Raw genomic sequence first — 26,610 nt, 5'->3', positions numbered from 1 at the left:
CCATCTGGCGACCTCTCAGCATAAACCAGCCTTGTGGAAGCACCTTGATCTACAGGTTTCAGCCAAACATGATACCATATACATGAAAATCATGCAGTGCTGGCCTCACCGGCCTCTGAAGACACTACAGCCAGCAGAGGTGGCCGTGACCTGCACTGCACTGTGCACACCCCACCACGCGCCTCCTCAGGGCTTCCTCCACTCCGACCGGCCGCACAGCTCCGGGTGCAACATCAAGGGCTTGGCACCCCAGCCCCACGCGGGCACAGCGGGGCCCCACGCTTCCCGCAAGCCTCTCCCCAGAAGAAGCCAAACCTAGAGCTGGCCAGGGGCTCTTGGCCATTGTAGGTTTGGAACCACAGCCCTCGCCTTTCCAGCACAGAGGGAGGCAGAGCAGGACCAGGAGGCACCCAGGTCTCCCACTGGTCTTCTCAGCTGTTTCGATGTCACTACAACTGCTCATGCCTCAAGCAAGCACAGTGGGTCTGGTCGTCTCGCACCTCAGGCTCCCGTACCACCTCCATGCGACGCTCAGCAGTTCCCCACGTGAAGCCAAGGGAAGGACGGCGGCAGCGATGCCGCAGGCTGGTGACACTGTCGCCAGGGAAGGCGCAGGTGCGACGATGGCTTTGCACCTGGAATGGAAGGGATGGCAGGTGGAGGCGATGGGCCATGCAGCAGAAGGGAGCGATGCTGAAGAACAAAAAGAACCATCCGTGTCTTTAACCTCTTCCCCTGGAAGCTATTGGGACTGTCTGGGAAAACCCTCCACAGCCATCGAAGCGTTTTTCAGCTTAAAACAGAATGAAAAACCAAAACCAAAGGTTGCATAACTGAGGTATCGGTAGCTCTGGGTCGCTCTCCTGTCCGCAGTGCCGCGCTGCCCGGCACGTCTCCCTATTTGTTTTTCCCGAGAGCTGCGTCTACTTCTTCCTCCGGCTTCAGCGAGTGCCACTGGGCAATGGGCCGCCGGGGGTTGGCCAGCATGTCAGACCAGTGCCGCAGCTCCGTGCCGGTGGAGTTGAAGCCCGTGAAGATCTTGCCGATGGCTTCGTTCTTCCCCAGCTTGTCGTAGTCCAGCACCGTGATGACCACCTGCACTTTCTGAAGGAGGAAACCTTCTTTAGAGGGGTGCTCTGAACACCTCCATGCTCCATAGCCTCCACGCTGCCCTCAGCCCTGGGACAGCTTGGCAGCGCAACCTGGGGGTCACCCAAGGCCACCGTGGCCCGTTTCAATGCAGGGTCCCCTCTGTGCCCACAGCTTCCTTCACCTCCTTCCTGGAGGATCCCAGGGCCGTGGGGGAGCCCAGCTTATCCTGGCATGGCCACCTGGGAAAGGGCACCAAGGGCTGGGCAAGAGTTATAAGCTACAGGGCTTGATGGGGCTGGGCTGGGACAAGGGGCGTGGGCACAGGCTAGGGCAGGACACGGAGGGGCAGAAGGCACCTACCAATGGTCCAAAATGCCCCTGGGATCACTGCGGGGTCCTTGATGTGCCTGGGGTGAGCACTCTAGGACCACGAGCAGTAGAAGGTCCCATTCCAGCTGTGATCTGGGTTAAGCTTGCAATTTCCACCTTGCTCGCTGCCCGGCCTTCCACCTCTGCCCCTGCACTGGCTGCTCTCAGCATCAGCCCAGGTTGAGACTGGACGTATTTCATGGGTGATGGGACCAGGAGCTTGGCAGGAGCCACTGGGGCTGGGACGTGGGCTCAGGCAGCTGCAAGACTCCCATGGCCCCCACCCTGCCTCCCTCCCAGGGAAGTCATCAGACAAACCTGTATCTGCTCAAAGGGGATCTCAAAGCTGAAGGATTCATTGAAGTAGGGGTTCAGGGTCTTCTTTTTAACTGTGGTCTTCTTCTTCTTCAACCTCTTGCCATTCTGCAGCAGGTGGATCTTCACGTAGGGATCTGTTGGCACAGGAGGACGTATCAGCCAGGACTGAGATGCCCAGGGAACACCACTGGCCTGGCCCCAGGACAAGCCTCAGCCCCGCATGAGGTAAAGGCGCCTTCACAGGTGAACGTGCTCTGAGGTTTGTGGGTGGAGGCCAAAGTCAAAATATTTGGGCTGGAGAGGATTTGTGGGTGCAACTGGCCAAGGGATGGAGCTCTTCTGCATCCCGTGGGTTCCCTTGTAGGAGGGCTGCAGACAGCTGAGTGACACTGGTGGATGGTGGCCCATCACCCCCATTTCTATGGCAGGACACCCTAGCGATAGAACTGAACCCGTTTGAGGTGTGTGGGTACCGCTTTTCTGGTTCAGGCACATTTGGAGAGAGCTGGGGACCCCTGGGCAGAGAGCTCAGCCCTGGGATGGAGTTGGGAAGACCCTTCTAGCACAAAACATGCTGTTGACTAAGGTCCTCTGCCCCAAGTCGAGGAGAAGCAGGACCAGGAGCAAATGGCAGTGGAGCATTTTCACCACCCACATCTTGCAGCGTCCTGTGCACAGATAGTGGCCAACCAAACTCGGTATAAACCTTCTTAAGGGTTGGGGGCTCATCTCATCCCCATCTACCCTCATGCCTCAGCCAGACCTTGGGCTGCTTCCAATGCAGAAGGTCCCAGGCACTGGAAAGGGCTTCCTCAAGCCTTGACAGACTGATGGCCCCAGTGCCTCTCCCCAACAAAGGATGCCAAGAACCCCACAGCGGGGTTGGAGGAGGACGCCCACAGGCTGATGCTCACCTGAGAGACCCCCAACATCCATCTTCTTCAGGTTCTTGGCCTCCAGGATGCAGACAGTGAGCTTCCCGGCCGTGGGCACGTACCGGAGGGAGATGCAGATATCTCCCAGCTTCTCTGGCTGCCAAGTGGAGCAGGGAGCAGGTATCAAAGCCTTGCCACTGCATCATCCCGCAGCGTTGGGACACAGCCCTGCATGGAGATTCCCCCCAAAACCTGCTCAGCTTTGGATGCAGGTATGAGCTGGCACCCTGTGCACCACCACGAGGGTTTCATCACTTGGAGCTGGAGCAGGACAGACCCAGCACACCACTCCAGATGTTTCTACTCTTCATTTTAGTCATGGTAAGGCTTTTGCACAGGGGAACAACAAGCGGATCCTAGCCAGTACTCACGGCCAGGACATGCATGGCATTCAGGTGCGATCCCACAGGGATCATCATCCCAAGCACTGTGGGATGGCCCAGAAAGCAGACCTTGTGCCGTGGCCACCTCATATCTCAATCATCCTTTCCAAGGGTTTCAGCTCGCCAAGAACCTTGCACTGGCCCCACTCTCACCTCCTCCTTCTCGCCACTCTGCAGGTCTCGCCACTCCTCGATGGGCTGGCCCAGGTCCACTGTGTTCATGGGCACCTTCACCTCACCAATGATGTCATGCTTGGAGAAGCGGTCGAAGTCATAGATGGCCATCACCAGCGTCTTCCCACCCAGCTCCTGGTAGGGGACCTGCACAAAGAGGGTCACCAGGCTGACAGCGGGCTCAGAGGAGCCCAAACTCCCAGCAGCAAGGGTCAAAATACAAAATCAGGACACAGTCGGGGGGAAAATGGGAGTGGGAGACAAGGTCCAGTGTTTAGGGTAGGAAGGGGCTCACCTTGAAGGTAAAGGTCTCATTGAAGGCAGGGTTGAGTGTCTTCTTCTGCACTTTGGTCTCATACTTTTTCTTCTTGTCAGGGAGAAGGAACACCTTGACATATGGGTCTGAGGTGCCACCCATGTCCAAAGCTGGCAGTTCGGCAGCTTGGAGGATCCCCACAGTCAGCTGGAAGGAGGAGAGGGTTGCCTTCAGCAAGACGTCTCAGCCACATACTGCAGATGCCAAAGGCATGCCTCCAGCCCAAGATGGGGCAGGACTCCCCATGGCACAGCACCCAGCTCCTCGCTCTCTCCTGTGTGACCCAGGTCCAACATGGAGATTTCACCTCTCAAATGCCCACCCTGGGCAAGCCCCTCTCCCCCACCTCCTTGGACAACCCCCAGCCCCTTCTTCACCTGGTTTGCCTGGAAATCGTAGTCCAGTGAGAACTGCAGCTTGCCCAGGTTCTCCGGTTCCTTCTCCTCCTCTTCACCTTCCCCCTCTGTCAGACCTGTCTCCGCATCATCATCGTCCTGTTGGTCCTGCAACAGCAGCCAAGGTGCCCGGCTCAGCAGCAGCGTCACAGCCCAGCATCCCCATCCCCATCCTGGGGATCTCCAGTGCCCCAGCCCTAATGGCATCTCAAGCCCTGGGTTCTCCCCATGAAGAGCAAGGAGACCTCCCATGCTGGGGTCATAGAGTTGTGATCGCGTGGGGGGCTCCAGCAGAGGGAGGTTTGGTGCTTCTATGGGGTGGCTGCACACACACAACCAACTGCAAAGGGTGCAGGGCTTCTCCACCCACCAACCTGTGCTGAGGGGCCGCTGCAGCCAGTGCTGAGGCCTTAGCAGGGCTGTTTTATTAACATAGAAACAGAGACACAACCAAATTATCCTATGCCTAAGGCAAAGCCACCTGTCTCCACACCATCATGGTCCATGGAGTGGGAGCTTCGGCCCCTTATCATCTCTCTGACATGCCCCTAGGTGCTCTGTCCCATCCTGGAAGCAGCCAATGGAGAAGGGAGGCTCGTGGTGGCACCTACCGTGAAGGGTGTCCCAGGATGGAGAGGGAGCACACAGACAGGGCAGCAGGGAAGGAGGACGGCAAGAGCAGCAGAAGGGAAGAGAGTCATGTTATAGAGAACATCAACAAGGGACCCACGGTGAGGTGGAGAATCGGGGTTTGAATGGCCTCATCGAGTCCCAGGAGCAGGCAGCCCTCGCCCTCCATCAAGGAACCTCACCCCACATCTCCCCACCACCACGAGGGCATTGGACAGACAGGTATGATGGAGCATCTCCACTCAGCACTCATCTCTCCAGCTCTGCCTGCATGCCCATGGTGCCCACAGGGCTCTGAGGAGCCAGAATGGACACCCAAGACCTCCCACCCCTTCCAAAAGGCCCTGGTTCAGGGCCATTGAAATGGGCAGAATCCTTCAAGACTGCCGGTACCGGCTTCCAGCTGCCCCCCATGACAGGGAGACATCTCCACCTCTGCAACATTCACCAGCACCTGCCTCCTGAGCACTAACTTTTTGGGGTCCCCCCAAACCCATGGGCCTGGTAGTCCTCCTCTCTCTGCTAAAGGTACAGATAAACGAGAGGGCAACTCAGAGGAAGGCAAGGAGACACAAGGGATTAAATTAACATTTGCTGGTTTGGGTGAAGCACAAGGACAGCCTGAGCCTGGTTCCATCTAGGTCACCAGGCACTGGAAGAGGACAGGGCTGCTGGATCAGTTCCAGGCTTCCCATCCCAGGATCTTGGTGGCTCCTTCTCCCTCTGCTGACTGAGATATGAGAGCCATGACATGGTTTGTAACTCAACCAGATGGATCATCCTTCACCACCAAGTGCTGGACAAGGTCAAGCAGTCCAGAAGGACGTCACCTGGTTGCCTGACTTCATGTCCTTCATGTTCATAGCGTTCTTCATGCCTTTGCCCTTCTCCTTCTTGTTCTTCTTCTTCTTGCAGCAGCACTTCTTGCAGATGCAGAAGCAGCAGGTGAGGATGAGAAGTCCAGCTACCACTGCGATGGCAATGAGGGCCCAGGGTGGCACTGTGGGCAAAGGCCAGTGTCGTGGTCAGCCTGCAGCTCCCTCCTGGCTCCAGTCACCCCACCGACTCATCCCACACACAGCACTGGGACCAGGGTGGTGGTGGGGTCATTGGGAAGGGGATACTTCAAAAAAGGAGGCAGATACTCACGGGGGATCTTGTTGAGCTCATTCATGAACTTGTCTCTGAGCTTGGTGAACATGTCTTCCTTGCTCTCACCTGGCCCTGCGGCCTCAGTGGAGTTTTCCATCGTGGCCATGGGCACCGTGGTGGCCACAGCCTCTGGGGCCATCATGGATGCTTGCTTGAACGTCATGGTGGGTCAGGGGCTCCCTGAAACATAACGTAGCCACAGTGGTCACCCAGGTCCCTGCTGCCCCTACTCCTCCATGTGCCCAGGCTGCATCCCTCATAAGATGTCTCCACAGAGGACAACTGCACTGACAGTAGGGCTAAAGCAGGGTGGTTGATCTTCTGCTAGAGAGGCACAGGGACAATGATTATGAAGGACATGAGAAGCCAGATTCCTGGATTACCTCACAAGTGATGGGAAGCCCAGTCATCCTCTGCCCCAGCCCAGCAGGGTCTGAAGCACCTTCCAAGAATGGGGACAACTCATTGTCTTGCAAGTGTGGTATTCACTCCTGCAAGCAAAACTGGACCCAAAATGCCTCCACAACCCAGCTCCAGGCCCAAAGCGTCTCCACAATCTAGCTCCAGACCCACAGTGCCTCCACAACCCAGCTCCAGACCCAAAGTGCCTCTCTAACCCTGAATAAGACAAGCTTGCAAAGGCAAGATCAGAGCAAGAGAATTAGAGTAGGTAGAGTTAAGGAGAATCCAAGGTTACCACCACGGGAAGCAAAAAGCTGAGCAGGAGCACAGATGACCGAGGAGGGAGTTTCTGGGGGCACATGAGTTCTGGTATGGGGAGAAACCCCTGTCCTGCATCTCTTCTGCCTGCTCAGTGAAGCCTCCTCATCCCGAGCACTGTCCCCCTGACGCTGGCTGTTCCTCTGTCCTTCCCACAGGGGTGGAAAAGGAGCACTCTCGCCTCAGTAAGTCAACCAGAGACAACTGAGGCTTTCCTGCTCCAAAATGGCTCTGGCTCCAGCTGACGATGTGAATTCCACCCCAACAAGGTCCTTGCCATGAGCACAGGCTTCACCAGCACAACATCCCTGCTTAGAAAGAGCTACAGGCACCAACAGTAAGGCTGAGATTTCCAGGGCTGCCAAAAGCATCTGATTGACCTACAAATCAGGCTGATGGCAGGTCCTGCCCCGCTGGGAGGGTCTACAGTGCCTCCCCCGGGCCCTTCTGTGACCCTGGCCCCAGGAGCTAAGATGAGCTGCAGCATGAAGGGATTGAATGTACCCTTAGTAAGTTCACAGGTGACACTAGGCTGGGTGGAAGCGTGGATCTGTTGGAGGGTAGGGAGGCTCCAAAGGGATCTGAACAGGCTGGACCGCTGGGCTGAGACCAACGTCAGGAGGTTTAACAAGGCCAAATGCCGGGTCCTGCACTTGGGGCACAAGAACAGGTTTGGGTGCTACAGGTTTGGGGAAGTTTGCAGTGCTACAGGTTTGGGGAAGAGTGGCTGGAAAGCTGCCTGGCAGAGAAGGACCTGGAGGTGTTGGTTGACAGCAGCTGAACATAAGCCAGCAGTGGCCAAGAAGGCCAAGAGCACCTTGGCCCAGAGCAGCAACAGTGTGGCCAGCAGGAGCAGGGAAGTGATTGTACCCCTGGACTCGACACTAGTGAGGCCACAACTCAAATCCTGGGTTCAGTTTTGGACCCCTCACTACAAGAAGGACATTGAGGGGCTGAACAGCATCCAGAGAAGGGAACAGAGCTGGGGAAGGGGCTGGAGAACAAGTGTTACGAGGAGCAGCTGAGGGACCTGGGGCTGTTTGTCTGGAGAAGAGGAGGCTGAGGGGAGACCTCATCGCTGTCTACAACTGCCTGAGAGGAGCTTGTAGAGAGGTGGGTGTTGGTCTCTTCTCCCAAGTGATAGGATGAAAGGGAATGACCTAAAGTTGAACCAAGAGAGGCTCAGATTGGCCATCAGGAAAAATTTCTTCACCGAAGGGGTTCTCAGGCACTGGCAGAGGCTTCCCGGGGAGGTGGTGGAGTCCCCATCCCTGGAGGGGTTTAACAGGCGGGTGCATGAAGTGCTCAGGGATCTGGTTTAGTAGTGGACAGGTATGGTTGGACTCAATGATCTCAAAGGTCTTTTCCAAGTAAGCGATTTTATGATTGTCTCCCCACAGCTAGCCAGGAGCATCTCCTCTTGGTTTAACCTTCATGCCTTTCAACAGCAGCATTTGCAGTGGGAATGCAATAAAGGCTAGGCAAACAGAAAGGCTTGGTCACCAGCACCGCTGGGGTAGCAGGACCCCAAGGGCAGCTGCACGGGGGAGAGGACGGCTGGAGAAACCCTTTTGCTGGCTTACAGCTGGCTTCATCCTGTTCCCACATGCATCCCCTTGCACAGCAAAGGGGGCACCATCCCCAACTGGCTTTAAATTGGAGGAGAGAAGATTTAGACTAGACATTAGGAAGAAATTCTTCACGACGATGGTAGGGAGGCCCTGGCCCAGGTTGCCCAGAAAAGTGCTGGTTGCCCCATCCCTGGAGGTGTTCGAGGCCAGGTTGGATGGGGCTTGGAGCCCCTGATCCAGTGGGAGGTGTCCCTGCCCATGGCAGAGGTAGAACTGAATGGGCTTTGAGATCTCTTCCAACGCAAACCATTCTGTGATTCAATGAAACAGAGTAAACCTGGTGTGATCTCCTTTAGGATGAACCTCTTGGAGGCAAAGCCACTGGGATCCATCCTGGCTGGGCAGAAGAAAGGGCTGCAGTAAATAAGCCTGCATGTGCAAGCCTGGGGGCTATATTTTATCTGGCTTAAGGGCTTTTCTTTGGCTTCTTCCTGGATTTTGAAACCCTGTGTGTGCTTTCCAGAGCCATGTGTACCAGAAACTCACTTGAAAAGTGCAATGAGTAACTTGTGGAGGTGCAATTCATCCAGGAGGCTTGGGAGCTTCCAGCCCAGCACACAACACTCATTTATTGCAAATATGCCAAATCAAAGGACAAATTTAACATCAAAGGCAACAGCCAGCAAACGCTGCTGGTGCCCATCAACAGAGATTTTGCAGACAGTTTTTTTTGCAAGCCCATGCCATTCCTGAGCATCTCCAAGAGCTGCACCAACAGTCAGACCCTGCAGTTGATCGGCTATGGACTTGTTACTTGGGAGAAGAGCCCAGCACCCACCTCGCTACAACCTCCTTTCAGGCAGTTGTAGACAGTGATGAGGTTTCCCCTCAGCCTCCTCTTCTCCAGACTAAACAGTCCCAGGTCCCTCAGCTGCTCCTCATAACACTTGTTCTCCAGACCCTTCTCCAGCTCCATTCCCTTCTCTGGATGCGCTCCAGCCCCTCAAGGTCCTTCCTGTAGAGAGCGGCCCAAACCGAACCCAGGATTCGAGGTGCAGCCCCACCAGTGCTGAGCGCAGGGTTTACTCCCACCCTGAGAGCTGGCCGGCGCCTCTCGGGAGCGCTGGGGCGCTGAATGTGAGCGTTCTCATCTCTCTCACCAGGGAAATTTTCAGGCTGGCCCCTCGACCTGTCCTGACCCACACTCCCCTTCCATGTGGTATCGATCGGTCTGTGTGCCCACAGCTCGCTGTATCTGCGTGGTTATTGCACTGTGTAATAAACAGGACCGAAACTCGTCATTTTTTAGTCTAACTCGCTAATTAATTTGATTGCAACCCATATATCGGATTGGTTTTTAATTACTTTGTTAATCAATTTATAATTAAGTGTTAATAGGAATTTTGCAATCTTATCTTATTAAACTCTAAATTGCTGATAAATCACAGTTTGGTGAATTCCCATCCGTGACAGGGACATGTTATTTCAGGGAACAACTGGCAATGGCTTGGAGCTCAGGAGCATCCCTCACCTACAACCTGCAACTCTGAAACCAGTACGGACCACAAAAACCAGCTCCTCCTCTGGATTTACCCATTCTGCATGTCCGTGGAGGTCAGCCTGCTCGGACCTGCTCCACATGGATGCCCCTCAAACATGCTGGGGAGCTAAGAAGTTCTCCACATCCCACCAGCTCCTTCTCCTGTCCTTGGACCTTGGACACAACCACCATGCCCCATAGAGAGGCTGTAGCTGACACAAACGCCAGAATCGACATCGCACACATAGGCCAGTTCCCCATAAGTCAGCAGCGGACGCCGCTGGGGGGCCGGAGCAAGATGCTGGAGGTGTCCACAGCCACCACACCCTGCTCCAGGGTCAATCAGGAGCTGCTGTATTCAACTCCTTGCCGTGCAGATGATTATGTGATGCAGAGAGATCTTCAGACCTTTCCAGCAGCCAAGGATACCCAGCCTTTTTTCAGTTTTTCACTTATTTGCTGGAGTCACCATCAGTGCCAGCAGCTCCACGCTAAAGAGCCAGGAGGCACTGAGCAGCACTGGGCAGCACTGGGAGCTGCAGACCTCCTCGCAAGCCAGCCCACTGGGAAGAAATGGTTGGCATGGAGCCCCTTTTAATGAATCATAGAATCATAGAATCACCAGGTTGGAAAAGATCCACCGGATCATCGAGTCCAACCGTTCCCATCAATCACTAAACCATGTCCCTCATCAATGTGCAGCGTGAGGTGACAGGGATGGGGACAGGATGCTGTCCCCTGCCTGCCACACAGCCAGCAGCTCTCCATAGCCCCACTACCATCTCACAGCAGCTTTTCATCCCACAAATTCACCTCTTGGAAGGGGGTTTTTACCCTCGTGGATCAGACAGAGCATTTCCAAGCAGGATTCTTGCTGCAAGAGCAATCTGAGGTTTGTTTTTTCTTCCCCCTTACAGCACTGGGGTTTGCCAAGAGGAAAGCAGAGCTGCTGGAGGAGCTGCAAGCAGGCGAGCAGATGCTGCCTGGGGCAATCTGGATGCTCTCCAGCTCACTGCAGGCACTGTTTTTGCAACACTGGCTCCCCGACCTGACCTGTATTTCTGTGCAAACAGCAATCTATGCCAAAGCAGGATCAGGGCAAGCTCTGCAGGCAGCCGGGCTTGGGGAGAAGAAAAAGGCTGGGCAGCGCTGGGCACCCAAGGTGGGGGATGCTGTCACCTGTCCTGAGCTCCTCGCCGCAAGCAGTGGTACCCAAGAGCTGCGAGGTCGCACAAAGCCCCTCTCCTGCCCCTCAGGCTCCAGGTCAGGAGGAGGCCGAGCCCTGGCTCTGCCCTGCTCCCACCAGCGCAGGGCAGGGGGTCCCGAGCTCCCGTGGGTGGGCAGCAAGGACAGCAGGGCAAAGCGAGGGGGGCACCAGCCACACAGCCCCCGGCACCTGCCCGGCACCCAAACGTGCAGTGGAGAGTGGGCAGCACCCAGTTTGGCGACTGAGCCAACCTCCCTCCAGCACCCACGTCCTTGGGTGCCCCATGCATCTCTGCACCCCGGGCTGCTGGGGCTCCCCGTGCTGCAGGCAGCAGCTGCGGCAGCCCCGCTGCAGCGCTCTGCAGCACAGCCGGGCACAGGCTGCGACTGCTGCTCACAGCCCGCTGCAGATGCTGCCCCGGCCCAGCAGAGCTGTGACCCAGGGGACTTGGCAGCGTGACAGGGTCACAGCGAGGGGTGCTGAGCACATGCTGCGTGGCGGGTGCTTCAGCCTGCGTGTGAATCCCCTCGTCCCTGCTTGCATATCCCACACACACGCACTTGCACGTGTGTTTGTGCATGGGGAGGGATGCAAACGCTTGGGCAGTGTGCATACAGGTGTGCGTATGTGCGAGTGTACAGGTACAGGGCGTGCAAATGCTTGTGCAAGGAGCATGCGTGAACACCTGCAGATGGAGACGGGGACAGGATGCTGTCCCCTGCTTGCCACACGGCCAGCAGCTCCCCATAGCCCCACTACAATGTGCTTGTGTACAGCGCGCATGCCTGTCTGTGCACGTGTGCAAGAACCTCCGTGCACACACACAACTGCTCGTGCATGGGATATGCGAGCAGGTACGAGGGGACGCACGCTTATGCAAGTGCTTGTGCAGCACGCAAGCGTGCGCTCAAGTGCTTGTGCACAGGGCATGTGTGTGTTCGGACAGTTGTGTGCACGTGGCCACACGTGTATGAGCACATCTGCTCTCGAGGTGTGCGAGCGCTGGTGCACACGTGCAGCACTCGTGTGGCTCAGCAGGTGTGAGGCGTGCAACCTGCCCAGGTGTGAGCGTGCCAGTGCCCGCGCTCTGGGTAAGAGCTTGCATGGGAAGTATTTCTGCATGCGTGTGCACAGCTCTTCAGAGGTTTGCACACGCGTGTACATGACTGTGTGCACACTGCTGGAAGGGTAATGGTGCACAACGCATGGAGCACCCGCACATTTGTGGGCCGGCGTGTGCACTGTCACTACGCAAACCTCTGCACGCTGGGGGCACCGAGGCAGCGCGTTCCCCATCGCAGTGTCGCTGCGAGCAGCTGCTGATTGATCACTGGAAAGAACTTACAACGCAATAAGGGAAAACCCTCGCAGCAGACGTGGGAGCCCCGGGTGGCAGGGGGACACGGGGGGACAAGCCGCAGAGGGGACAAGGTGCAGCACAGGTGCTCGGCTGGGGAAATGCTGCTTTGGGGTTTATGTGGGGGGCCTGGGGGGGGAGGCTGCTCAGGGGTTGCAGGCAGCATCAGGTCTCACTTAGGTGGTTATCTTTGAACAAGGTAAGATAATTAGCATCACTAATTGCTCCACCATCTGCACAAGCAGTCCACGTGCTCACCAGATGAGGACTGGGGGGGAACTGAGGCACAATAGGGGCTGGGGTGGGGGCAGGTTCACGGGGACCCTGTTTCTTTCCCCACTTGCCTGGGTCCCTTGGAGCCCCACAGGACCCTGCAGCCCCTGCCACAGGGATGGGGGGGAGCCGATCCTGCCCTCCCACATAAAGGGCCAGGGCTGAGCAGTGTGAGGCAGGGGGAGGATGCCCTGGGGCAGCTGTGGGGCAGGAGGGCAGGCAGTGGGGCCATGGGCACATCCCCTCACCCGCCAGCCCTGCCACCGCCTCGCTGTGTGTCCTTGGTCACATCCCCTGTTCCCCAGCCCGGCCAGTGCAGATACAACGGGGGGACCCCGACTTCTTGGCTGCAGGTGCGAAGCCTCTCCCAGCCCCACGGAGCAAATTCCTGGGCAGAAGGGCCCATCCCAGCCCCCTGTCCCCATCTCAGCCCCTGACCCTGCTGGACGTGCTGCCAGCCCCCCGGTGCTGCTGGGAGGGTGGCAGGGCTGTGCGCCACGGGCCCTCAGCACTGCAATGCAGTCCTGCTCCAGCTCTGCTTGCCTTTTTTTTTTTTTTTCCATTTTGCAATTTTTCTTTTTCTTCCCCCCCCACCTTCCTTCTTGCAAGTTGCCGCAGGAGCCGGGGCGCCCATCGCAGCCATCCCTGCTGGAGGCAGGGTGGGAGCTCGGCCCCTCGCTATCGCTGCTGACCCCAAAACACCACTCAGCCACCCCCGATGAGGGCATCCCCTGCGACTCCACCAGTGCTTGAAGTTTTCTCTTTACTCCTGCAAAACTGCACTGGTTTGGAGCTGCCCCCGCCACCCCCCCCCACCATCCCTCTGCCAAGACCCCAGTGACTTAAAGACATAAATAAATAAAGACAGTTATAAATAACCGTTCCTGTCAGTCCTTTGCCGGAGAACAAGCATTGGTTAAGGCACCATTAACAAATAGCAGCTGGGGAGGGTTCTCACCACCCCTCCTGCCCCGCTCACCCCCAGCACCCCCAGCACCTCCCCAGGCAGCAGCTCCATCTGCACATCTCGCCCTCCTCCAGGCTCGTCCCTGCTCCCCACCAAAGCCAACCCTGACCCCCCTCCCCGTTAAAGCCCTCGCACTGAGCCCAGAACAAGTCCCACTGGAGCTTTGGCCCTTTGCTGGTGTAAACCCCTCTGGCTCCATCACCCTCACAGGGGCTCTGCTGATTTACACCAGAGGGGAGCTGGCTCCAGCTCAACCGTGCTCCAGAGGGACAGAGTCCCCCCACTCTCGTTTACACATAATTAAAACCCAGGCTGAGTTGCACTTGCCGGCAGCGCCCCAGGGTCTGGTGGGATGGAAATCCCACGCTGGAGCTAGCGATTCCATTTCAATGCATCTCAGGGCATTTCCCATTGTGGGAAAAGCAGTTTTGACCCTGGAAAAATCCCTTTCACGAGCCCTTCACCCATCCTGTCCTGCTAAAGGCTCCTTCCCAGAGACCCCTTGGGCTGCCACAGCCGAAAACTGGGGGTTTGGGGGCTCCCAGTGATCGTCCTTTCACCCGAGCATCACGGGTCCCAGCGACCCAGGCAGAGGCTGCTGTCCCTCCACACACCCGGACAGGAGATGGAGAGGGGAGTTTGTAGAGGAGAATTCATCAGCTGGGGTGGGGGTTTGGGGGACCATGCAGGGAGAAGCAAGGCGTGCAGATGAGCGATGGCAGTGGCCTTCACCCACCCGCAAATCATCCTTGCTGGGTTTTGCAAACCAGCTGGTTAAAACGGGGGAAACGGCAAGGTTCACTCTTTTAAAAGACTCCAAGGTCCTCAGGATCCCTCTCCTCCCGCCCCACGCTCTTGCCCTCATCAGCTGAGGTGCCAAGTGAAGGACAAGCGCAAGGAAGGGAACATGAGGACGTAGGGCAGGTCCGGGATCATAGAATCCCTAGGTTGGAGAAGACCTTTGAGAACAAGTCCAACCATACCTGTCCACTACTAAACCAGATCCCTGAGCACCTCATGCAGCCCTCCAGGGATGGGGACTCCACCACCTCCCTGGGCAGCCTCTGCTGGTGCCCGAGAGCCCTTTCTGTGAAGAAGCTTTTCCTAAAACGTCCCTGGCCACGGCAGCCCCCAGGCAGAGTGGGGGATGTTGGGGGATCCAGCTGCTGGAAACCCCCCTGATGCTCTGCAGGGGTGGCTTTGGCAGCCAAAACCTCTCCCTACCAGGGAGGCAAAACCCGCTGTGATGACAGAGAACAGAAAACAGCAACAAATCAAGATTAATGAGGCTGAGGCAGCAATTAGTGCCGGCAGCTGGTGGCTGAGCGCCAGGCTGGGCTGAGGGCAGGCGGGTAAGGGGGGCCCGGCCCCCAGCTCTCCCAGTTCGGGGTGCTGGGTCCTGGCTTGTGCCAGGGAGACCCCAATCCTTGAAGAAGCTCATTAGGTAACAGATGCTGCCATCATGGTCCCGGAGCAATGAGTTATTGCTCCTTCACGGGGTGGCAACCAAGGCCATGAGCCTGTTAAGGGAGACGGAGAGGTGGTGACTCTCCAGCCCTCCACGAATTAGGGACCCCTACACCTGCACCACCCTGAACACAAAGCCTTGGATGACTGCTAATGAAAATCCCAAATTGGTCCCAAAGGAGAGCCCTCTCCCACCCTGCTGTTGGCAGGAAGCCCGGGCACTATGGAGGCACCACCACACTCCTGTGATGCACAGAATCAGAGAATCACGGAAGGGTTTGGGCTGGAAGGGACCTCAAAGCCCAACCAGTTCCACCCCTGCCATGGGCAGGGACACCTCCCACTGGATCAGGGGCTCCAAGCTCCATCCAACCTGGCCTGGAACCCTGCCAGGGATGGGGCAGCCACCACTGCTCTGGGCAACCTGGGCCAGGGCCTCCCCATCCTCATCGTGAAGAATTTATTCCTAATGTCTCATCTAAATATTCCTCCCTTCCAATTTAGAGCCATTCCCCCTCATCCTGTCACTCCAGGCCCTTATAAAAAGTCCCTCCCCAGCTGTCCTGGAGCCCCTTTCAGTGCTGGAAGCTGCTCTAAGGTCTCCCCAGAGCCTTCTCTTCCCCAGAAGAACCTGCCTCTTCCAGATGTGACATCTGCGCACTCATTCGGTTCTCAAAGGTAAAGACCCCTCAGCGATGCTCCCGTGGCTGTGGGACCTGCATGGCCAGCATCAGGCACGGAGGGGACTCGCTGGGCCAGAGTTTCAGCTCACAGCAACGAGAGGAGAGTCTCATTAAGGCAAACCCAGGACTTGGCTTCTAATGGTCATTCGATTAACAGAGAATTGCTGGCACTGGGTGTGCGGAGGCATGAGGAGACCAAGGGATCCGGGAGGAGGGACAGGAGGGGGAGAGGGGGAGAAGGAAGCGAGAAGCGGCTCTGTAACAACACATCCCAGCAAACCTGGGCCCTTCCTCAGCCCCAGCACAAATCCACAGTCGCTGCTTTAGCGGCGCCAGATCAGACCCCTCCGCAGCAGCACCCCGGGCTGGCTCCGGGCTCAGGGCACAATTTCCCCCTGATGTCCTCACTCCCACCTGCACCTCCCTCCTCGTTTATGCAGCTGAGGGCGAGGGGAATTCTGCTCCTCCAGCCCCGCACTTTTTGTACATGGATGTTTATTCCAGGCTGGGAAACGGAAGCAGCACAGGTGAGGGGGGATGATGGAGCAAGGATGCTCCAATAGTGGCAAGTGCCATCACGGGACACGAGCTGCTGAGACACGTCCCCCTGTTCCCCAACCCGAGCATAAGCAGATGCTGTTGGTCAGACCCCCGAGCTCCCCGGCCCCCCGCAGCCCCCCAAGGTTCCCCACTCCCCGAGGGGAACCGAGGCACAGCACGGGGCAGCAGCACCTTGAAAGAGAAACCCCCCAAGGGGGGCTGAGCTGCCCCCACGCAGGGGTGAACCGCACAGTTCAGAATATCACAGACTCACCAGGTTGGAAAAGACGCACTGGATCATCGAGTCCAACCACTCCTATCAATCACTAAACCATGTCCCTCAGAGCTCAGAGCCACACTGGGACCCTGCAGCTCTGCCAGCACCTGGATTAGTGCCACAGCCACCAGCGCCTGCCAGGATCCACGGTGCTGCTCACCGGCCGGACACCACCTTGCACCCTCCTTCCTCGCCGAGGCATGCTCAGCTCACCACCTCTCATCACCAGCCGGTACCCAGCTTGTCTAATTAAAAGCTAATGATGTGCTGGAGCTCAGCAACCCTGACCGCAGGCCTTTCCCGGGAGCAGAGTAATTTGGGGAGCGGGGGCACCATGCCGTAAAAATCTGATTAGCTCCCCAGCTGGTGGCGAGCAGGTCTCTGGCACATCCCCACAGCCCCACTCTGCTGCAGGGTCACAATCAGGGTCCCTGCCTCGCTCTGAGCTGGAGGTGCTGGGGACAGACACTGCAAATGGACCCAGGACCCCGTGATGAGCTCCTGCCTTGCCACCCCATGTGCCAGGACCCCAGTGCCTCACCTTGGAGCCTCCAGCCTCAAGAAAGAGGATCCAGCCCTGGGCTCACTGGGGAGCTCTTGTAAAATAAAACAATAAAAAATAAATGCAAGGACTGCTGGGTTCAGAGCCTGGCATCGGCCTTCGATAGAAGAACCGCTCTCGCGTCAAAGCGGCTGCGTTATTTACAGCAAAACCAAGAGATATCAAACAGTTAAATGCAGTCTTAAAGGTAGCCTTCATCCATCACTCAGGTACCAGATTAAGGACTTCTGGTGCTCCCAAATCAAACCTGCCAGCTCGGATGCTGGCAGGCTGTGCCGAGCGCTGCTGTCGCTCCCACCAAGGGCAGTGCCCACAGGGACAGGCACCCAACAAGCCAGGGCGGTGGGGATCCCATCCTGCCCTCCCTGCTCGGCTCTAGGCGTCTCCCCCTGCAGCAGCATCACCCCAGGTGCCCTGCCAGGTGTCAGGGTCCCCCTCCAGTTGGTGAGTGCCCCCCCAGAGAATCGTGCCTACCTGGGGCTGCTCGTGGAGCTGCAGGGTTTGTCCCTACACGGGGGACACCGCCAGCACCCCGCAGCATCAGGGTGCCAGGCCAGACAGCTCAAGTGTTTGCTGTGCCTTCGTCTCCGAAATCAGGACAGCACCGAGGTGAAACTGGGGAAGAGGCGAGCGCCAGCGTGTGATGCCCGCGCCTGCTTCAGCAGGGAGAGGATGCCAGCAGCTGGGTGCTCGAAGCCCGGCCTGGCACCCAGGGGAGCTGATCCCCAAGCCCACCTTTGCCAGGGGGTCAGGGCCCATCCATCCTTCGCCGTCGGCGTCGCTGCTGACCCAGCACTGAAGGAAGGACGCGAGGAAGCTGAAACTAGGGCTGGTGCCAGGGCTCCCACGGGAGCCAGGGCAGGCGCTGCGGCAGCCGCTCCCCACCACACCAACCAGTGTTTTGGTGCCTGCAGCAAAGGGACCGGCAAGCACCTTCTCCCTCCTCCCTGCTATGGCTCTTGGCTTTCCACTTCCATCTGGCGCTGCCGCAATGCTTGGCAGACCCACAGAAGGCAGCCACAACGCCGATCGGCTGGGGAGCAAATAGGAAATCATGCTGAGGTACCTGCTTATAAAACCATGGAGCTTGGCACCAGCAAAGGTGACAGTCTCCCCAGCACATCAGGAGTAGCCCATGGTGCCTCCAGCCCCGGGTGTGGTGGCACAAGCACGGTGCTGTGTCCAGGAGGGGACAGGCCACCCACGTCGTTCCGATGCACAGGGACGTTGCAACGGCTCCGCTCAGGCTGTGGGAACCCCTCTCTGTCAGCGTTTCACCCAGAGGGTTTTGGCACATCGCATGTGCTGCACCCATGGAAGAGGCGTCTGGAGATGCCGGAGCACAGCAGCCCTCTGTGGGGACACAGCCGCCCCTGAGGACCCCAGAGCATCCCACACGGCACTGGCTGCTGCAGCCGTGCTCCAGTGAACCACTGGACTCACCCCAACCACAGCCAGCGCAGGCACCACAGGGCTGAAAATGGCCAAAAAGGCCTCCAAAAAAAAACCTGGGGGGAAAGGTGCTGTTGGTGCCCAGCTGGCACTGCAGCACCAATGATGCCATGGTGGCTGTGCCTCATTCCACTAGTGAGACCAGCACAGTTAAATAGGGCAACAGAAGGTGCTGGGCTGAGTGATGCTGGCACTTTGAAGGCTCTGCACAGCCACGAGTGGCCGAATCCAGCCTGCCCAGGTCGGCACCGCTCTGCCTGCAACGCTGCCCCGCCGCCCGCACTCCCTGGCAGTCGCCCCGCGCAACAGCAACGGCTCGTGATCAATATGGGGGGAGAAAAACAGAAGCCAGACAAGCTCCTGGGGCAAAGCCAGAAGCTGCTCCAGGAGAGCTCTGAGACGGGATGGATCGATTTGAGACAGGAGGCAGGAAAGCACACACCCTGCGCTGCTCCTAAGGTAAACGAGCAGACGCCAGCCACAAGGTGCCACTTCCAGGGACAAGGCTCCCTGTGCCCATCAGGCTGTGGCTCCCAGGAGGATCTCCTGAGCACTCAGCCAAGCCCAAAGTGGCAATGGACAAGGGTTAGAAAGCCAGGAAAGTGGCTCCAGCACCCCCGGCACCCTCAGCCTTCCTGCCAGCCGGGGCTCCGGCTGCCTCCGGACGATGTTCGTGGCTGCTTGCCCAGCTCCAAGGCACAGAGAGCCCCTGCGCTCCTGAGCCACCCGTCCTGGTGGCATTTGGGGTGAGAAAGGGGACAGTGAAGGCACAATGATGATGGCATCAGCAGGGACACAGCACCACGCCAGGCCAGGGAGATTTAATCATGACACGAAGCACCACCAAGGCCAGGACAGTGGGAGGTGACTCCCACAAATAAACCTTGTGCAGATGGAGAAAAGCCCCCGTGGGAGCCGAGAGCCCAGCCCTGTGCCCTCTGCTTCTCCCCATCCCCTCCGAGCCGCATCCCTACATTGCTCAAGGTGGTGCGGGGGGCACAGGCACAACAGCACATGCTTTTGGGGCTGCTTGGAAGAACTGCTCCACAGATGCATCCCAGGGAAGGCTATTTCCCCCAGGAATAAGCCAAGCACATGCTTTTGGGGCTACATGGAAGAACTGCTCCACCAATGCATCCCAGGGAAGGCTGTGTCCCCCAGGAATAACCCAGAGAGCCCAGCTGCCTGGGGAGTAGCAAAGCACTCCAGCTCCCAGTGTCCAGCAACAGCGGCCAGACCGGCACCAGCAGCCACTGTCCCCTCCAGGGGTTTCCCCCAGAGCCACCAGACAGGGACGGTTTCCATCAGGCTCCCACGCAGCACAAACGAGCAGCTGAGCCTGGCACGGCCGCACCGCAGTTCACTGCGGCACAAGGCAGTGGCTGAGCCAGGCTGCCGGCAGCGACACTGATGTGTGGGCAGCAGCGGGCACGCACTGGCGCCTTCATCCCAGGCACCAACCTGGCTCTTCCCCAGCTTCAATCTGGAGAGAGAACTCTATACCTCCCCTGGGATCAGGGCAAGGCAGCATCAGGGCATCCACGTGCTTGGAAATCCATGCACAGCACTGAAACCTGGAGTTGTTTTCCCCCTTGGATCAAGGCCAATGGGAGCAGCAGCCACCTTGGTGATCTCTGACCCCAGCAGCCCTCAGTCACAATCACAGAATCATGGAATGGTTTGGGTTGGAAGGGACCTCAAGGCCCTGCCACTGGACCAGGGGCTCCAAGCCCCATCCAACCTGGCCTTGAACCCCTCCAGGGATGGGGCAGCCACCACTGCTCTGGGCAGCCTGGGCCAGGGCCTCCCCACCCTCAGCACAAAGAATTTCTTCGTAATGTCTAATCTAAATCTTCCCCCTTCCAATTTAAGCCATTGCCCCTCATCCTATCCCTGCACTCCCTGATCAAGAGCCCCTCCCCAGCTTTCCTGGAGCCCCTTTCAGTCCTGGAAGCTGCTCCAAGGTCTCCCTGGAGCTTTCTTTTCTCCAGGCTGAACAACCCCAACTCTCTCAGCCTGTCCTCATAGAAGAGGTGCTCCAGCCCTCAGATCATCTTTGTAGCCTCCTCTGGACCTGTTACAACCATGTCCCACAAGAGGAGGTGGGAAGCATCTTCTCCAGTGCGCTGCGATGTTGCTAAGCAGTTTGGCGCCTGGTCCCAGTGCTGGGGTGGGGTTGGCAGAATAACTTTGGTGGAAGACATCACAGAGGGTCCATGGGCAATGAGAAACACCTTGACCCACGCCAGTGCTTCCATAGCAGCAGCTGATGGATCAGCTCTGCCAACCCCAAACCAGCCTGGCACACCTCAGGCATCCCCTCTGCCTGCAGACACCCGCTCATCCCCATGATGAGCTTCAGACCAGCCCTGGAGCAGCTCTCTGGGTGATCCCCCCAGGCCACCTCCAGCTCGCTGTGGGTGCAGACAGACTCAAAGGTTGGACGTGCCCAAGCGCAGCGCTGTGGCTGCCCCCCAGCACCCTCCTGCACCACAACCACCCACTTTGCTCCCTGTCTCCTGCACCAGCTCAGAGCCCCCCATCTGCTGCATTCTCACAGGGCCAGAAAGAGCTAGGCAGCAAGAAACACCCCAGATTAATTAAAAGACACCACTTTTCCTCAAGGTGCACAGACAGTGTGAACGATGCCCCACCAGAAGCCCCTTCCAGGCACGTGGGGCTGCAGATGCCCAACCACCAGCAGTCAGCGGCGATGGATCTGGCGCAGCCGGACAACCGCTTGCGCCAGGAGAGTGGGACGTGGGGCCAGACGGCATCAATTCAGCATCCCCCAGCACCACCACAGTCACCCCTCAGCACCACGCCGCTCTCTGCCAGGGCCAGCTGCAGTTCCCCCATCCCAAAGCCCTGGCAGAGGGGCTGCAGCAGTGTCAGAGCCACGCGGGAGTGATGGGGAGCTCCTCCAGCCTCTGACACCACCATCAGACCCGCATCAGCACCCAGGGCCACTGCGAGCCCTCCTCCACACACCAGAGTGGATTAAACATCACTCGACTTCCAGCAGGTGGGTCTGGGATGCAGCAGCCCCCAAGCACGGGGAGGGGCTGGGACCCTGTGCCCCAAGGCTGGTAGCGCCCACGGCACCAGCAGTCCCCAGCTCTAGGATTACACCAGCACGGGGCATCCCCCATTCCAGCCACGTGTTGCCTAATTTATGGTTTAATTAATAAATGGGGAATTATGCCGAGTTTATCCAATACTTTTGGACGCGTGATGTTATCAAAATCCCATTACCAATGAAGGAAGGCATGAAAAGCAAAATTAGCTTTGGCATCTGAAACCCTTCAGTCGATGTGATAACGTGGTTATTAGGGCTAATAATCAAAGAGCGCTTTGGGGAACGCAGCTTCCAGCAGAAGCTGAGCCGAGGGCAGCCGCAGCCTGGTGTGGGGATGGACAGGGGAGCAGTTTTCACCTGGGAGGGAAAGTCTGACCACAGCCAAGGGCAAAAGCATTATTCCAGACTGCACTTATCATCAGCTCCGGATCTTGGCACAAGGAAAGCACTGGGGGCCGCCAAGCTGAGGAGGAGAATGGCCAGGCACAATGATGAGCACCACTGCCAGGGGTGGGGAAGAGGAAAAGAAAAAAAGCATGGAAGATTTGGAACCCAGCAGGTGCTGGGTCCCGACAATTTGCTTTGGGTATCGATCCTTCTGGAGGACAGTGCGACTGCCGGCTCACAGCTCTCCTGTGCAGCCCAGAGAAGGAGAAACTCAAGTCATAATTAGGAGCTGCAGTCATCTGGCTCCCGGAGCTGGGGCTTTGCCAAAACCACCAGGAGCCGGAGGAAGGGCCTTCTCCCATCCCTTGGGGAGCAAGCAGGAGTCCCCACTCACTTCGGTGGCCGTTAGCTCAGGCACAGTGGCCGTCCCTGGCGCTGATGGAGCAGGAGGCAGCTCCCCTGGGAGCAGCCGGCAGCAAACACCAACCGCTGCACCATCCCAGCAGCGGGCACAGCTCCGCGGGGGCACCTCAGGGGCTGATCTGCAACCCCCTCTCCCCAACCATATATACGAGGATAGATACATAAATACAGAAGGCTATCAATGGATATATATTGAGATGTCCTCCCTCCTGCCGTGACGCTGCATGGCACTGGGCGCTGTGCGGCAGAGGGTGCAGAGCCAGGGCTGCGATGCAGTGCAGCCCACGCCGGCTCACTGCTGCGGTCCCCGAGCTACCATGCAGTGAGGGACGTGTCCTTGCCCTCCAGAGTCAGGGTCACTGGGGTTTGGGGCCGGCTCCTGGCAAACAGGGCACTTGTGCTCACCACAGGGGCTTGGGAGAACCGGGCTCAGTGCCGGGTGATTGGGCAAGGTCAGCCCCATAGCTGTGCTTCACCAGCTGTAGGAACGGGGCAGGGCGTCATTCCGAGGAGGCTTTGGGACTTGGGGGGATGTTTTACTAGCTTGTACCTTTTCCCAAGCAGCACAGGTGACGTCCCACTGTCACTGCTGGCTTCAATGACCTTGGGTGCATCACCTCTCCGGTGCCCCACGCTCCGCCAGCACACGGACCACCGCAAGCCACGGTTCTTCCCAATAAGAGCCTGCAGCCAGGAGCACCCAAGCGCAGCCAAGGCACAGAGCAGTGGCTGCTGCAAGGGTGCCCTGGGGCTCCAGCAGCCCCCAGCCAAGGCTGCTGCGCTAGCGAGGAATAATGCAGCAGGCAGGAGACGACTCCTGCCGGTGGCTGCGCTTCTGTACAGTGTGCACAGGAGTGACAGCGCTGCAGCAGCACCTCAGCGCACAATAAATGAGAGCTTTCGCTCCAGGACTGAAGTTTTCACTGCTGCAGAGGGAGCAGGCGGGGAGTCCTTCAGCACCCTGCAGCTGTCACAGCGTGGGGGACTTTGCTGCCAGACACTCTGCAGCGAGTGGCATCCTGCAGCGAGTGGCATCCTGCAGCGGGTGGCATCCTGCAGCGGGTGGCATCCTGCAGTGGGGGACACCCCATGGCACCCACTGCCCCGGCCACTCTCACCTGAAGGACAGGGCATCGCTGCCCCAAGGAGCTCCGGCTGCAGAGGGACACACAGGGGCCCCCGCGTAGCTGGGGGCCATGGAGCCACGCACGACACGGATGTGTGTCCCCCTCTCCCCATACCACAGTTCCCTCGCAATCTGCAGAGCTCTTTGGGGATCCCTCCTGCCCCTCTTCTTTCCAAGCAGGCTGGTGGGGAGGTTTGGGGCACAGCTCCCACGCAGCTGTGGGTGCAGGGGCTGCAGCGCCTCGATGCTGACACCCAGAGCTCCGGGGCGAGCCCCTTCCTCGCCGCTGCACCCCGACAGCAGGCAGGAGGAGTGACGGAGGGATCCCAGCGCCTGCTGCAACCACGGCGGGGAAATTCGGTCTGGAGAAGGCACCGGCTGGAGTTGGCTCCCGGCCAGGCCGCTACGGAGAAGCCGCCGGTGCAGCGGCTGGAACCCTGGAGCTCCCACTGGTTTCCAGCAGCGGGATGCGTTCCCCTTCCCCGCACCGCACCGGCCCCCGGGCACCCCCGGGGCCGACACCCCAAGGGCATCGCCGCCGGGCGCACACAGGGATGCGGAGCTGGAGCATCGCTCGGAGCCCAGAGGGCACCTCTGACCCGGTGACTTGGCTCTGCCTGCCCCCCCGAGCTGTCCCCGCATCCCGGCGGGGTCCCGCATCCCCGGGTGGATCCGCATCCCGAGGGGGGTCCTGCATCCCCGGGTGGATCCGCATCCCGACGGGGGTCCCGCATCCCGAGGGAGGGTCTCGCATCCCCGGGTGCATCCGCATCCCCAGGGGGCTCCTGCATCCCCGGGTGCATCCGCATCCCGAGGGGTGGTCCCGCATCCCGAGAGGGAGTCCCGCATGCCCGGGGCAGCTCCATATCCCTCGGGAGGGAGGAGGAATCCCGCATCCCAGGGGGTCCCGCGTGTCGGGGTGGCTCTGCATCCCGGACGGGTCCCGCATCCTGGGAACGGCCCCGCATCCCGGGGACATTCCCGCACCCCGAGGGCGTCCCTGTCACCCCGGGGGGTCCCTGCCACTCCCGCAGCCCCTGCAGAAGCGGCTGCAGCCCCGGGGCACGGGACGGGACGGGCGGGGGGGCAGCGCGGGGCACTCACCGGGCGGAGCGGCGGGAGCGGAGCGGGCGCTGCGGCAACCCCGGCGCCTCCGGGATCGCGTGCGGCGGCCACGCCCCCCGGCACAGGCCACGCCCCTTGTACGAGGCCACGCCCCACACCGAGGACGGGACGCGCCCTCCGCGAGGCCACGCCCCCTGAGCGAGACCACGCCCCCTAAGCGAGGCCACGCCCACACGGGAGGCTGGCCACGCCCCCTACGTGAGGCCACGCCCATGTACGCGGTCACACCCATGATGGCGACAGGCCACGCCCCTTCTATGAGGCCACGCCCACATCTGAGATAGACCACGCCCCCTGCACGAGGCCATGCTCCCTGCCCACAGCGAGACTCGGCCCCGCCCCCTCCCGAGGCCCCGCCCACACCCAGCCCCGGCTGCGCCCTTGTCCGAAGCCCCTTCCACATTCAGCCCGAGCTCCCCCCTGCCCTGGTACGGTGCCCATTGCGATTCCTGGACCCACCGCCCCTGCTCGAGGCCACGCCCCTTACACGAGACCACGCCCACTCTGAGAACCTGGCCCCGCCCCAGGCCCCGCCCCTTCCCTAAGACCGTGCCCATCATTAGCTCCAGAGCCACTCCCGGCCTTAGGCCACGCCCACAGGCAGCCCCAGCTCCGCCCCTTCCCTGAGGCCCCGCCCACCGTCCATCTAGGCCCCGCCCACACCCAGCCCCGGGCCCGCCCCCTGCCTGAGGCCCCGCCCACTGCTCGGCCTGCCCTGCCCCGCTCTGCAGGCCCCACCCCCAGCCCAGCGCCCCTCACACGGGGACCCAGCGGGGTGACCTCTCATAGAATCATGGAATCACAGAATCACTGCGCTGGAAAAGACCCACCGGATCATCGAGTCCAACCATTCCCGTCAATCACTAACCCATGTCCCTCAGCACCTCGTCCACCCGTCCCTTAAACCCCTCCAGGGAAGGGGACTCAACCCCCTCCCTGGGCAGCCTCTGACAGTGCCCAATGACCCTTTCCGTGAAAAATTTTTTCCTGATGTCCAGCCTGAACCTCCCCTGGCGGAGCTTGAGGCCATTCCCTCTCGTCCTGTCCCCTGTCCCTTGGGAGAAGAGCCCAGCTCCCTCCTCTCCACAACCTCCTTTCAGGTAGTTGTAGAGAGCAATGAGGTCTCCCCTCAGCCTCCTCTTCTCCAGGCTAAACACCCCCAGCTCTCTCAGCCGTTCCTCATCAGGCCTGTTCTCCAGCCCCTTCACCAGCTTCGTTGCTCTTCTCTGGACTCGCTCCAGAGCCTCAACATCCTTCTTGTGGTGAGGGGCCCAGCAAGAAGAGGGAGGGAACTCTCCTCTGGTCCACTCCGGTGAGCCCCCACCTAGATCCCTGCATCCAGCTCCAGGGTCCTTAGCACAAGGACATGGATCTCTTGGAGCAAGTCCAGTGGAGGCCACAAAAAGTGGTGTGACACCTTTCCTGTGAGGAAGGGCTGAAAGAGTTGGAGTTGTTCAGCCTGGAGAAGAGACAGCTCCAGAGAGACCTAAGTGTGGTCTTTCCAAGTATAAGGAGGGGCTGTAAGAAAGATGGACAGGGGTTTTTTTCTCCCAAGACCTGCAATGACAGGGAAGAGGGTGTAAAACTGAAGGAGGGCAGGGGCAGATTGGACAGAAAAACAAAATCTTGAGTGGTGAAGGTGGTGAGACGCTGAACAATTTGCCCAGAGCAGTGGTGGCTGCCCCATTCCTGGAGGTGTTCAAGGCCAGTTTGGATGGGGCTTGGAGCCCCTAATCCAGTGGGAGGTGTCCCTGCCCACGGCAGGGCATGTGCTATGAAAAAGCGCTGCAGTTCCCTGGAGGGAGGTGCTGTTGGCAACCAGGGTCACGTTGGGAGGAGCTGTGGGTGCTGGTGTCCCTGGGCTGGGTGCTGCTGCACATGCCGGGCTCGGTGCTCGAGGGATGCTGTGCCTGGTGGCTGAGGATGCTCACCTGGTGCTGCTGCACGCACGGTGTGGTGACCAGCAGGTCCTGCTGTAAGTTCTGGGTGCTGCACACACACGGTGTCTGGTGTGAGGACACCCCGACGAGGTGCCTGGGCTGAGGTCATCCTGAGGAGGTGCCCGATGTGAGGAATCTGGTGTGAGGTCA

The 26,610-nt window shown here is 59.1% G+C and overlaps 2 protein-coding genes across 3 annotated transcripts in view; both read right to left on the bottom strand.

Moving 5' to 3' along the window:
- The window catches only part of CSRP1 (cysteine and glycine rich protein 1), a 269,990-nt gene extending 246,081 nt beyond the window's left edge, over positions 1 to 23,909 (bottom strand). The window contains exon 1 of the mRNA XM_069875809.1: positions 23,903 to 23,909. The gene's annotated coding sequence lies outside the window, so the exon portion shown is untranslated. The remainder of the gene's footprint in view (positions 1 to 23,902) is intronic.
- Positions 538 to 24,520, bottom strand: SYT2 (synaptotagmin 2). Of its 2 annotated transcripts, XM_069875795.1 has the most exons (9): positions 24,500 to 24,520; positions 5,762 to 5,944; positions 5,443 to 5,612; positions 3,965 to 4,081; positions 3,567 to 3,734; positions 3,251 to 3,418; positions 2,694 to 2,811; positions 1,780 to 1,913; positions 538 to 1,104 (listed from the first exon to the last, which is right to left on the bottom strand). In XM_069875795.1, the coding sequence occupies exons 2-9, from the start codon at positions 5,925 to 5,927 to the stop codon at positions 898 to 900; spliced, it is 1,248 nt and encodes a 415-aa protein (XP_069731896.1). In that variant the 5' UTR covers positions 5,928 to 5,944; positions 24,500 to 24,520; the 3' UTR covers positions 538 to 897. The 2 variants fall into 2 exon arrangements, with proteins under 2 accessions (XP_069731896.1, XP_069731897.1); XM_069875796.1 differs by lacking the exons at positions 5,443 to 5,612; positions 5,762 to 5,944; positions 24,500 to 24,520 and adding an exon at positions 4,594 to 4,687 and having other exon boundaries at positions 3,965 to 4,090.
- Positions 24,521 to 26,610: the final 2,090 nt, after the last annotated feature.

This window comes from Phaenicophaeus curvirostris, chromosome 24 (assembly GCF_032191515.1).
Source record: "Phaenicophaeus curvirostris isolate KB17595 chromosome 24, BPBGC_Pcur_1.0, whole genome shotgun sequence".
Lineage (NCBI taxonomy): Eukaryota > Metazoa > Chordata > Aves > Cuculiformes > Cuculidae > Phaenicophaeus > Phaenicophaeus curvirostris.
Note: the sequence above shows the minus strand (reverse complement) of the source record. Positions and strands in the feature narration are given on the sequence as shown.

Bases quoted from the DNA above. Each gene is read 5' to 3' on its own strand.
- SYT2 (XM_069875795.1), bottom strand. From the start codon at position 5,927: ATGACGTTCAAGCAAGCATCCATGATGGCCCCAGAGGCTGTGGCCACC. The intron at 2,812-3,250 runs GTGAGAGTGGGG...TCCACTTGGCAG, and splicing joins AGAGTGGCGAGAAGGAGGAG to CCAGAGAAGCTGGGAGATAT. The intron at 1,105-1,779 runs GTTTGTCTGATG...TTCCTCCTTCAG, and splicing joins TCCCCTTTGAGCAGATACAG to AAAGTGCAGGTGGTCATCAC.